Source organism: Nycticebus coucang, chromosome 11 (genome assembly GCF_027406575.1).
Source record: "Nycticebus coucang isolate mNycCou1 chromosome 11, mNycCou1.pri, whole genome shotgun sequence".
Lineage (NCBI taxonomy): Eukaryota > Metazoa > Chordata > Mammalia > Primates > Lorisidae > Nycticebus > Nycticebus coucang.
Genome location: NC_069790.1, coordinates 76,078,671 through 76,092,412, shown reverse-complemented (window position 1 = coordinate 76,092,412; position 13,742 = coordinate 76,078,671). Strand labels below are relative to the sequence as shown.

Here is a 13,742-nt window from a genome sequence, read left to right as displayed (position 1 = left end):
CTCTTGTCAACATCAACCCTGCATAGTCACCACAAGGAGAGATGGAAAATGTTCATTTGCTCATTGTTCATCCAAATAGTTTATATCACAGTCAAAGATGCAGTCACAGCAAACTGATATTACGATTTTACAGTAAACTGGTGACTTTAGACCTAAAATGAAAACAGTATTAATAAGAAATAATATTGGGGCCAGGCACAGTGACTCACATCTGTCGTCCTAGCACTCTGGGTGGCAAAGGCAGGCAGATTGCTTTAGCTCAGCAGTTCAAGACCACACTGAGCAAGAGCAAGATCTCATCTTCCAAAAATAAAAATAAAAAAAGAATATTGATTTCCTTTTTTACTTTCTTTAGAAAAGCTAAAGAAATACAAGGAGTTACCATGTTAATGAAAAACAAGGCAACATAATCTTCATTTGAGCACAAATCTGATCATCTTAAATACCTTCTTTGTTTAGGAAAAACTTAAGATTCACAGATACAACACTGAGAAATTTAATTTTCAGTGTATTACAGCTACAATTAAAATAGCACAGAACAAATGCTACTTCTAATTTGCTCCTGATGTTATTAGAGATTGAGAATATTCAATTTTGCTTTTGATAACTGTGCAGAGAAAACAATTTGGGTAACATCTGATAAGATTTCTCTATCATTTGGAGGAGGAACTTAAAAGAATGCCTACCTGCTTGGGTCTTGACACAATCAAAAAATTGTCTTGTCTATGACATCTTGAAAACACAGCTTACTTTTTTTTCAAGTTTGTTTAGTTGAAGTTACAAAACAGTTCAAAATTATCTCCAAAATACATTCCTGTTAACTTTTAGTCATTACCCCAGACAAATAAAATGAAAGAGCTAGACCTGGGAACATAAAATTAAACTCTTAACTGAATGTGGTGCTTTGTCAGTAATATATAAAATTTATTATAGTAATCATAATGGCATCTATATAGCTCTGTGCAATTTATAAAAGGTATTCACAACCGTCATCTTTTCAGTTGTTAGAAAAAGGTAGATCTAGCACATATAAGTTGTGATACTAACTTGCCTTCATTAGGTTGCATATTGTAAGTTCAATTTTCCTGTCTACTAAATTTTCTGAATGCTAACCATACCTCCACCATGATCTTTAGTAATACTAGTAACAATAATTACACCAGTTATCATAAGTAACATTTTTTTGAGTGTTTACTACATGCTAGTTTCAGTTTTAAGTGTTTTACATGCATTAATTCAATAATCCTAAGAATACAAATGTTAGATTTTTTTTTGCTTAAACTCTCATTAGATGGAGAAAATATAACTTTAGATACTTATCTGTCTATCTAGGATTGTTCCCTATTTCTTTCTGCCTTAGTCTTACCATACCTTTGATGGTTTTCTTAGGGTTTACTTTCTTGGTAAAAGCATAGCAACACATGGTTAGCAGAGGTGATTCAATGTTCATAACTTGCGATCTCTTTTTTGTATCTAGATAAAACTGTATAAGCCTTACAAAAATGAAATCAAGAAAATGAGAAGTCAAAGACAGTCAAGTGACTTGCCCAAAGTCATTTAGCCAGTCAGATGGCAAGTCAAAATGCAAATCTTCTGACTAGCCTCAGTTCTCCTTCCTCACTCAGATGCTTCAAGTCTATTATGATCTTCTTCAGACCTGTGTCTGTGACTTAATAATCCTTTCCATCTTAGCCACCACCATCAACAAGCAAATCTATTCTGAATGTTTCTATATTTAATGCAAGGCAGGAATGAATGACACAGAGCCAGTAATGTTGACATTGCCCTTGCCCTTAGGAATTCACAGTCTAAGATACAAAGTAATGGTATCAGAGAGGTAACCAAGGGGATGTTATGGGAAAAGAACCACCCTGGGCTCTAGGTTAGAGAAATGAAAAGAATGGGACGAGGGGTCTCTTATCACACCTAAGTATACTTGAAGAGGAAAAGTCTTGTAAACGTATAGATAATTATTTCCCCTATAAGTAGAAGATACTTCTTTTCATAATGATATATAATGATGAAATATTGAAGTTACACTGAACAAATGCACATTAAGTTGGGAGGCAAAAAAGTGGTATTAATAGAAATGGGACTGCACTGGAAATTAGATGAGTGTTGACCTCAATTTTACTGAAATGTCATTTTGGCAAGACTCTCGATTTCTCTCAGACTTGGTGGCAGTATGTTGTAGGGAGGAGAGTTTGATTTTGGCTCAAATAATGTGGCTCTATGACCTTAAAAATATTTTTGAGTAAGTTTTAATCCTCAATTTATTCATCTGCAAAATGGGCATATTCTAAGTCTCTTATGAGAGCTAAATATACTAAAAGCTAAAGGTTTTTGCAAGTGGTAGTACTCAATAGTTAGTATTGATGATTATTATTTATCTAGAAAACGAAGAGACTGTGCTAAATGATTACAATTTCCAAAAGTCTGTCAGTCTATATCCATTTGGCATTAGGTTAAGTACATTTGTTAAATTATTTTTTAGCTATATTGCTGCTCAGAGGTAGGCCCTGTCCATTTTTTATAGTACCAAGGGTCCAAAAAAATAACATCCAGAAAAAAATTCTAATTTTCAATCAACCCACAATGCAATTGGAGTACCTGAGTGATAAAAATCATAAACAGATGCAAGAAAGGAAAACCAAACAAAAGCATCTCAGAATTGCTTAGGTTAAGTATATTTTATCCAGTCTATCTTCTAATACAAAATTACCTCTAAATGGATGCAAATCTTTCACAATTTTCCAAAGAAAAGATCGTTATTTTTATAAATTTGTACTAAATGATCTTTTCTCTAGAATAATATCTTTCAAATATTTTGACTACAGCCTACAGTAATACATTTTACAACTCAGACTACTTTACACATGCATATGTAAATACATAAATGTTTTAGAAAACAAATGTTTCAAATAATCCTTATCTTCTGCATGGCATTCATATTTCTACGTATATTTGATATAAATTCTAATGATGATCTTTATCTACTAATAGGATGATCATTAAAATGCTAACAACCATAATCTTTAAAATACTGCAGTACAGCATTCCTTTCTCTATGAAGATTTTATAAGTGGCTAGTACTGAGCCTTGTCCAGTCAACTGGTTAAAATGGGGAAATGCAGTTAACTAATATTCGGCATCACACAGATCCACAATATCATTGGCCATTAATCATCTGAATCATACATGAAGTCAATTAATTTAGCTTTGTATTTTAATAACTATACATGTTGTTAATATGCTCTGCAAATATATTTGCCCAAATCCTCACTGTTAAGTTCCCTTTCCCCATCACAGGCATTATAGAAATCAATTTCATCTCACAAGTTAACTAGCTTTTCAAAGAAAAACTACAGGAAGGCTTTTCATCAAATTTTACAATGACCTTTCCTTTCTTTGGTTGGCTTACTTTAATCCTCCATAGTTCCACCTGCCATATAAGAAGCTCAATCATCTCTTCCTTTGAATAGCTATATCTTAGAGTCTATTAAAATTCCCTGTATGGAGCATGGAGCCATAATTTTTCTTTCTCAGTCACCGGGATTTGCACACAGCTCTGCACCACACTGCACATTCCAGCTCTCTGCTTGTCCTATGCTGATAACGTCTTTAAGCCTTTCATGATACCAAATTCCACAGGCTTTCAACCTTGAATTTCATAGTCTCTTTTCTATTCATACTTCATTTATTTTTGGTGTCACTCCTCTGTGTCCCTGTCATTCTTCACAGCTGGATCTGTTTGCTTGTTTTTCAAATACTGCCTGCGTCTTCTGTCAATGATGATACACATTTCCCATTATGATTTTGCAGCACCTCACTTTTAATCTTCAATGAAATCAGCTATGTGGTCAGGCACAGTAGCTCATGTCTGTAATCCTAGCACTCTGGGAGGCCAACTTTAAAAATTAGCATAAAGAGGCCAGGCGTAGTGGCTCATGCCTGTAATCCTAGCACGCTGGGAGGCTGAGGCAGGTGGATCACCTGAGCTCAGGAGTTCTAAACCAGCCTGCGTAAGAATGAGACCCCCATCTCTAAAAAATAGCTGGACATTGTGGCAGGTGCCTATAGTCCCAGATACTTGGGAGGCTGAGGAAAGAGGATTGCTTGAATTTGAGGTCACTATGAGCTGTGATGCTGCAGCACTCTGCCCATGGCTACTGAGTGAGACTCTGTCTCCAAAAAAAAAAAAAAAGAGAGAGAGAGAAATCAACTAAGGGCCATACAGAACACTGTCCTCCCCTCAAGACTACTCCCACATCCCAGTGATGCATTCTGTACTAAAGCTCAAGTTGTGTTCTCCTCAAACTCCTGTCTGCCATTATTTTCTATAATGAATGTACAGGATTTTCTTGGTTAGTTAAATTCTGCATGTCAGCTTCAGAAAAGGCCTCTTTTCAAGATCTACAACTTAATCATTGATTGCCATTCCCTTTCACTACTCTTAAACTGGTCCTAATCTCGAAATTTCACGCAGGTAGAGACCAACTTCTCTCAGTTTACCATGTAGCATCTTTCCTCCTCCTACCTTGATGCAGACCTTGGTTTCATTAAGCTGGGAAAGATGTCAGAACCCAAATATGGCAATTCTGGGCCACCAACTCTAATTCAGAAAGGTCTATTTTCTTTTTTCATTCTGCCCACTAGTAGTCAGATATGGTTCATGTCTCTAGTGGTCAAAAAATTATTTATCTTCCTCTTGCAAGCCTCTCATTTTCTGTTTTATTTTAGCAGAAGTGAGGAATGTGCTCAAGATTATAGCGAGAACAATTTAAACTATGAATAGTACCAGGATCTTGTGCAGTGGGAGTGTCATAGAATCAGTCATAATTGAGAGCTTACGATTTTAATTACAATATTAATTATGTGAACATTCACGATGCTGGGAGAGGTTATTTTCATTTATTTCTCTTTTTTCCACATGTGCCAGTGACTTTTCATAACAGTATTACATTTATATCATCAAATAACTTATCTATTACTTGTTACATATCACAGCCTCTTACTTCCCATCATTATCTTATTATTATTAAGAATAAAGGGCAGTTCCTTGCTCTTTCCTCAAATCAAATAAAAATTCCAGTTGACTCATTATGACAAGGAAAATTCACATTAATTAAAGCTGGTGCCAACCCCTCAAGTTCAAAACACTTTATGAAAGTGACACTTTAAAACTAGACCAGTTAATCATGCTATGAAGGCCCCAAATTAGAATTCTCCTGGTGTGTTCTTTGCTTCATGCCAATGTGATGCAAAGTCCCCTCAACTCCTCCCCCGGTTTATCTTCTCACAGCACACACAGACGTGCACTGAGCCACACAATGCATTTCTAGCAATATACTCTGTTTCTTTTTTTCATTTAAAATTTTGTTCACTGGGCGGTGCCTGTGAACCATAGTGACCTCCTTGGCTCAAAGGAGTAGGGCCCTGGCCCCATATACTGGAGGTGGTGGGTTCAAACCCAGCCCCAGCCAAAAACTGGAAAAAAAAATTTCTTTTGTTCACTTTGAGAAATTTCTGAGGTATGTCCATGAAACATAATGCTATGTATACTGGCCTGGCTGGCTGGACTCATCATTCCAAACAAAAAGAACAATTCCTAAATAGGTGTTTTCACGTTCAGCATCTAATGCCACACTCTGCTCAGGCTTTTATTATATTTATTATTTATTTATAGAAGTATATAAGCACCTTGTTAACATTTTTACAGTGGAAAAGCTGTTCAATGTACAGCCTTGTACCAAGGGAGGAAAAACTCCCAATAATATGCCACATGGGTTATGTTGGACCTATTATTTTTTATAGACGTTAACTTAAAATCTCACTGTTACCAAAAGTGTTTGTTTTGACATTCACATAATTATATCCTGTAACATCTCTTCAACTATCACATTCTTTATTACATACATGCATATAAGAAAAAAAGTTTCTAAATTATTTCAAATCTCTTTCTCATGTATTTGACTTGGTAACTGGAAAATTCTTCCAAGTGGAATATGTTGTTAGAAAATAAAAACTGCCTTCCCCAGCAGTGCACATTACTCCCTCTATACCGAGGAGAATGTTTGAAATGCTTTGGTAGAGTGAAACCCTTGTTCACTGAATTTAGGAAAAATTAGCAGCTCTTTTAGGCAAGTGTTTGCTTTCTCATGCCGGCTCACTATTCGTCAAATGGTAAGGACTAATGATCATCCTGAGCACTGAGTCTGCCTGAGTAAATCCCAGCGTTGTCCCCTCTTCAGAACTCTGCACACTCAGTATCACCACCCTAACCGCTCAGGCTTGGCAGGCTCCTGGGTGTCCAAGAAGAGTGCTTTTGTACTGATGCCCAGTAGGAAGAAATGGGAAAGCCTGCAAAACCCATTGTCTTCTCCTGTCCTATTGCTCCTGAAGGCACATAAGGAATTCCAACCTGGAACAGGTCTCTGCTCTTCATGAAAGAAAGCCTGGTCTCTTGATTCCTAAATAAAAACTCTTATCTTCAATGATGCAATTTTTTATGAGAAACTAAATAATAAGGGAAAATCTGCTAAAATCTGAGATACGATTATCTGCTAGGGTTATAATCAAATCATTACATAGATATCAGAAAAGCCTCCATATGGAGAAAAGGCTCATCATGAATAAGGCTGTCAGATTGCAACCATCGCCATCAAAGCATATGGAAGAGTTCTGTCAGCGCGGCCATTGCTGATGCCACAAACCACTAAGAAAACTAAGTATCATGGCTTTAAGATAGCATTCACTTCTCACCAAGGCCTAGAGGAAATTTAAAATCACTCTTCTCTCCTTTCATTCTTCACCCCATTAATCATTCATTTCTTTATTCATTAACTCAACAAAAATTTATTGCATACCTACTATGTGCCAGACATATATGTACTGTGTGTGCCAGGATATAGCAATAATAATGGCAACACAACAACAGCGACCGTACCCAACACTCATACAGTGCTTGCTTACTGTGAGCCAGGCACTAAACCTGGCTCATTTAATCCTTACATCAGTCTCCTGTGGTATGTACAATTTTGTGCCTACTTGCAGACAAGCAACTAAAAAATAGAAAGATTAATTCCCTAGGTGTGAGAGCCGGGCTTCAAACCCACATCTTTTAACTCCAGTGTCTGTGCTCTTGTCGTCTACGCCACATAAAGAAAAACTTGACTGTACTAGAGAAGACAGACATTAAACAAACAATGCACTGGGATTTCGAACATTAATGAGATCTGTAAGAAAAGAGCAGGGTGCCATGAGATAGCGTGGTATACCACTGCAAAGGCTCCCCTTGCAAGCTGAGAAATGCAGTGATTACCTTTGGTCATGCTCATCTCACCTAAATGACAAAGTTATAAAATTTAAGAAAACTAGCAGGCTAATAAGAATTTGGGAGAACTAAGGCTGGCACCCTGGGGGTTATGACTAAACAATTCAGCCCTTAACCCTTGCACTAAGCCTTGCCATCTTGGTCACCCTTCTTGTTGGTATACTCAGAATGACAAGAGGTGAGGCATCTGGGGAATGCAACCCACTTCTGTCCTTATCCCTCCTGAATAAGACATCTAACCCAGATCCGGTGCCCCTTCTTCACAGATAAAAGCCGGTGCCCGTCCTCATCTGCTGCCTTTGACAAAGAAATCCACAGTGAATGTCTACGAAAACTTAAGTTCCACCTTAATTCTTTCTTTATAAAAAAAAAAAAGAAAGAAAGAAAAGATTTCTTTGGCCTAAAACAACAAACACATTGGCTTCTGGAAACAATTCAAAGTATGGCTTATAGTCAGTAAAACAAACAAGGCAAAACATCTTCTCTGAGAATTGGCTCAGACCCTGAAATCATCAGAAATACTGATTTAAAGAGAACAAGAGCATAGAAGCAGAGAAGCAAGTTCCCGGAGGAACAAAATTCCCTTTCCATCCCGATGAAGAAAAAAACATTCTGGACTTTATTACCTTTCTTGGCCAATTATAGATCTACTCTCTTCTTTTTAGTGTTAGAGAAATCACACAGAAAGAAGAAAAGTCTCTCTTTTCTTCTCAAGAAGTTGTCTCTAGATTTGGGAAGTTTTACATCTCTGATTTTCATTATTTACTTTTATGTATTATTTTTATGTCTTCAGTCTTGATAGTAGGCATGAGCCATAAGTACAGGATTACATCCAAAGATATTAGCTCCTGTGTCTGTTTCCTAATTTCATGCTACCGAGGTTGATAAAGACTTGGAGGGGAGAGGGCATGTTTAAGATGTTAATAATAGCACCATTAGTAGCACCAGATAGATAAGCAACATCATTTTCCAGTCGAATAAATTAAATATTTTTTGGTTCAATGTCAGAATCATAAAATAATAATTCTTGATATTTTATTACCACAAGAAAATCTCCTTTCCATCATAACATATCATTTTATATCAGATTTTACATTCTACCTGGCTCTGATTTAAAGTGTTATTAGATAACTAAACACACAAGTGAATCATTTGGTATCAGATGAAGGTTAAACAACCTCTAATAAGTAAATGGTACATTAAGTCTCATCTCTCATCTTTAGTAAGTTACACTTGAGATTAGCCTAGGTACAGTTAAACAATAAGTAGGAGAAGGCTGCTTAACATTAAAGAGTAATAAAGGTTAGAGATTACACTTTCAAAGTAACTGACATTATATAAAATTGTTAGTGCCATGAGACTTAAAAAAAATACCCTGAAAACCAGGATAAAAATGTGAGATTCTTCAGAAATATCTTCTATATCTCATTCCTTAAAAATCTGTGAATATAACTGACTTTGATTCTCATTGACCTGTTATCATAATCCATTATTTTTATTAATATACTTCACTAAAGGTGGTTGTTTTTTTAATATGCCACTTAAAGCTCTAGACTTGTCTACAATGAAGTAAATGTCCTTGTATCTTTTAGTAGACAGGCTTTCATAACATTTTATATGACAAGGAAAACAAGAGAGTATATTTATATCAAATGTCTGAAAATGTTGTATTTCACTACCCCAGAATAAATGAGGTTTGTGTGCTCTATTGCAGAGAAAAAGAAAAAAGAAAAAAAATTGTAATAGTTGCAGTTTGTATTAACTTCAAAGTATTGGTATTTCTTTACCAAACATCATTTTTCTGTCCTTTAAAAAAAAAAAAACACTTGGGTTTAAAGTATGGAACCTCATAAAAATCAAATATTTGAGAATATGTCGTGGAGGAATGACCTGCAAATTACCTTCAGACCTTTGAAAAACAATCTCATTTGAATCACCGGTCTAAATAGGTCATTTAACTTGGAAAAATTAAAATTAGCTGTGCAGAGTCAATTCTTTTTCTACAACCTCTGCATCCTGCATGTCCTGTTCTCTTCAAAGTCAAACCAGAGCTAAATGTCAAGAACAACCATAATACACAAATTTATTCCAAATCTCAACGTTATCCTGCTCTTGCAAGGGCCATAAAAGTTAACATTATATAAAAACCCGGGGGTTGGGGGGGGGGCATGCTGATTCAGGAAGTCAGGCCTGCAGGGAGAGGAGACTTTCAGCAGGGTGTGTGTGTGTGTGAGCGGCTGGGTCTCCACTGGCGCTCAGTTCTTGCTTTTTTCACACATGCACTTTCACAATAGGTGCCAATCAAAATCAGCTGACACATACTTAATGCAAAACAAATACGTCCATACAAGTTTAGTCTTCCACGTGCTTCTCTTTTGTTACTATCAAAAGTAGCCACATAAGATCAAGAACTTTAAGGCTGTTGTCTAGCACCTTTAAAGGATTTAACAAACTAAGGGATTAAATTCCTACTCCCCAGAAAACCTTCCCAGAAACAGAGGAAAGGACAAACTCTTGAACATCTTTAAAGGATGAGAATAAAATAAAACAAAGCACAAATGAAAAGTCTGGCTGCCTGGAACATTGGATATCCTACAAAACCAAAAGGATCTCAGCATTTTCCTGTTGGAACAGGAAAATGTCAAGGATCTCAGGGCCACTGACTGAGAAGGGAGCATGTCTAAGGCGGCTGCAGAGAGGGAACCGGCACCCGGGGAAGCGCAGGAGGAATCGGTCTTGTTTCAGGACTCTTCGAAGCCACCAGGACACGCACTCCCGTGTTTTCTGAGTTAAAAGTAACTTTGATGCTCAGGAAAAAGTACTTCCATGATTCTCCAGCTAGCAACAACCTATCACCCACAGGGGACGAGTGATCAGAGATATTAACCAAACGGGTTTCCTCTCGGGTCACTCCCCTAATACCTTCATTTCCCGACGACCTGTTTAAAGATGAAATGGAAGGATCTTTTTCACGGACAAGGAGGCAAAGTGAGACGACACTTGGGAAGAACAAGGGACTAGTTCTAAGCTACGTTTTTCTTAAAAAGGTGAAACCGAAACAAGATGTATTAATCTCCAGACTGATGACCAAACATTTACAAGTGCCCGGGACCGAACGAAAAAATTTCAGTTCAATCTCCACCCCACCCCACCCCGCTCCTCGCCCCGAAGAAACAAGGACAGAAATGTTCCCAGCCGGGCGCAGAGCAGACCGGCAGTTCCATCCACTACAACCTTCCAAAGCCGCTTTTCCCCTCGCTGTGTCTGTCCCTCCTTAGTCCCTCAGGACACCCCCCCTCCAAATCTCTCTAAGCCGCCGTTTCTCCGCCCCCCACCCCCAGTTCCGAGCGCAACCGCCTGGTCTTCCCCGCGTCCCTCGGGTGGTGTCCCCCGCACGCCCCTAGACACCGCGCTAGCGCCCGGGCTGGGAGCCCCGGGGGTTCCGGCCTCCCGCCACCTACACCCCGACGCCCGAGGGGATCAAGTTGCCGGGCTCGCTGGCGCGCGCGGCCGGGTCCCTCCCACTCTGGCCCCTCCCTGGCTCGGACGCCCCGGGGTCCCCCGCCTCCGCCCGGGCCAGAGCGCACTCACCGGAGGTGAGCTGCATCCAGGCGCAGATCTTGTACACCGTGGCCGTGTTGCAGAAGAAGAAGAGGGTAAAGCAAACGATGCAGGCGATGATGAGCATCATGGAGAGGCCGATGAAGAAGGAGGCGGCTTTGAAGGCGCCCGAGGGCAGCGTGGAGAAGTCCGTGAAGCTGCCTCTGCAGGTCAGCTCCCGGGAGAAGCCGTTACCGATGCAGTAGTGGAAGAGCCCGAAATAGCCCGCTTGCGGGGTGTCCACGCCGTCGCCGATCCAGTAGGGCTGGATGAAGCACACCACGTTTACGATGGCAAAGCAGATGGTGAAGATGGCCCACAGCACACCGATGGCCCGCGAGTTCCGCACATAGTTGGTGTGGTACAGCTTGGCAGCCTCCTGAGCCGGGAGCATCGCGGCGGCGGCGGCGGCAGCGGCGGCGGCTCCGGGCATTCTCCCCCTCCGCCTCCTCCTCCTCCTCCCGGTCCTCCGCCTCCCCCGCCTCTCCGCGCGCAGGAGACACTCGCCGAGCCTCGCGCACTGCAACTCCCCTGCCTCCGCCTCAGCCCAGCAGCGCCAGTTTCAGAGTCTGCATCCTCGCTCCCGGAAGGAGGGCGGGGGAGCGCGGCACCCCTCGGCTCGCCTGGCTCAGACTCCCGGCCCCCCTCCCGCCTGGCCCGGGCTCGGACCCTCCTCAGCGCCCTCCACGCCTCTGCCGGCTGCAGGTGCTGCAGCTGAAGGCGGCAAGTCCCGCGCGGAGCACCCGGGCGCGCGAGCCCCGGGCGCCTCCCACTCCACTTCCCGCTTCCCACCCAGCTGCCGGTGGCCAGGGGCGCAGAGGACCGCGGGGACCCTGGAACGCCCCCTAAGTGGCGGGTGCGCACCAGAGAAGCGGTGGGTGCGCACCCACTGGGATCGTAGGGGCAACCCCAGATCCCTGTTGTGTTAGGGGCCGGGCTCTAGAGGCTGACTGTGCTGCGGGAGCCTTTCGTCACCGCACAGCAACGTGCTCCGACCTCCGCATCTTTGCAGAGGCGCGAGGGGCAGCGCGGCAGTTCCAGGCGACCCGCGCCAAGGAGAGGAGCCGTACTGCCCCCAAGAGTCTTCACTGTTACTACTACCGCAGAACTGCCCCTGGCTAACTCGGTGGCTGCCTCCGGTGGAGACAGAAGTTGGACAGGAGCCTGGCAGACAGTGTGAAAGACAAGCCTTAGGATGGTCTCAAATCTGTATACCTGAGCTTGCTTCCTCTCCACGTTTTCGCCATGTGCTGGCAAATGAACCCTAGCCAAGCGATTCCGTATACTTTCCTTTAAATCAGGCATTTCCCCCGCAAATCCCGCCATAGATCGGGCCTGGGTGCGCTGGAAGTGCCTGTGTCACAGAATTTTATAGTTTGTTTGAAAGCGTTGGGTAGGTGGCTGGTGTTACACTTACTACACAAATATTGGCAGCTAGCGACTGTGTGCCCAGGAACTGTGCTGGATGCTAAGGACAAGAGAGGACAGACCGCAGCAGCTGATTGCTTTAATTGTTCAGGACTCTCCCAGCTCTCCCACAGCCTAAAGCGTCAGTTGACCAGAGAGTTGTTTTGGGGTAATGTCCCCTGATTTATCCGTATATAATTTCTTACATTTTCATGGAGCCCCGCTGTTGTGTACCCCTACAGTTCGTGCTGTTCTCTTAGCTTATTTTGTCCCCCTTAAAATCCGTTGGTTTTTAAACAGTCCTTGCCTTTCAAACTGGATTTCTCTATTTCCATTGGTTACTTCTGTGGTTCCTTCTGACTGTGATATAAAGAAGCTTAACACACACACACACAACAAAGCAATGAAACCAGAATGCTTAATTGCAGGAACAGATTTTGGTAACAAACCATGTTGAACTGTATGATTGCTGAATTCTCTGAGCAAAAAGGAGAGAACGCTAATGGAATTTGACCCCTAAGTCTACAGCTCATTGGCTATATAAATGATTGTTCCATGCAAGAGGGGTCATACCCTAAGTGATGAAGATTAACTGTGTTTTTCATCTGATAACCTGAAGATTTGAGATTGTATGAAGAAGGAGAGAATAGAATTGGGACGTAGGGCAGAGTCATGAAGGGACTGCTGCTGAAACTGGGAAAGAAGTTAAAAGTGTTAGTGTCAGAATCTTACAGCATTTCCTAACAGGTATAAAACTGAGGTATTAACAGTTCAAGGTCCATCAGACAGGGCTTGGAAAATCAACAGAGGACAGAATTGAACAGTAGAATGAGACGTAAAAGTTAGTAAGAATTTCTAGCAAGTATGGATGTAGACTTTCAGGTCATCTTTAAATTATCAGAGGAATTTAGAGGAGGTGACAGAGATGACCTAAATATGGGCCAGCCCAATATAACATTTGCAAGTCTCTAAAAATACAATTTGTGATGATGCATCATCAGTGCTTTGGTCCCAATAGAAGGTCGGAATGTCTGTTAGGTTTTATTTGTCTTAACTCCCCTGAAGTCCCTGGTAAATCAGAAGAATCCTAACGAGGAGGCAGGAAGAGGAAAGGTGGGGGTCATTTGGCAGGCTGTGTGTCCCAAGGGCAGAGAAAGCTTTACAGTGAGAACTGACAGTAATTTCTAGTGAATCTCCTAAACCCTCAAATCCCTCAAGCCTGCTTGTACAATGTGGTCTTCCTTTAAATGCCTAAAAGAGATCTTTCTGATTCTGTGGGGTAGTTGAGATGGAAGGTTGCTGAGAAGGAAAGGTTGAGAATCAAAAAACCTCAATGCTTAAATTGCCTTTACAGTACAAAGAAAAGACTAGCGAGTGACTCAGATTCAAATGTTACGATTCA

At 41.2% G+C, this 13,742-nt stretch overlaps 1 protein-coding gene across 4 annotated transcripts in view; it reads right to left on the bottom strand.

The window, feature by feature from the left end:
* LHFPL3 (LHFPL tetraspan subfamily member 3) overlaps positions 1 to 11,644 on the bottom strand; it is a 612,036-nt gene extending 600,392 nt beyond the window's left edge. For all 4 annotated transcript variants that reach the window (XM_053553932.1, XM_053553934.1, XM_053553933.1 and 1 more), the window contains exon 1: positions 10,925 to 11,644. In XM_053553932.1, the coding sequence (XP_053409907.1) occupies positions 10,925 to 11,366 (442 nt within the window). In that variant the 5' untranslated portion in view covers positions 11,367 to 11,644. The remainder of the gene's footprint in view (positions 1 to 10,924) is intronic.
* Positions 11,645 to 13,742: the final 2,098 nt, after the last annotated feature.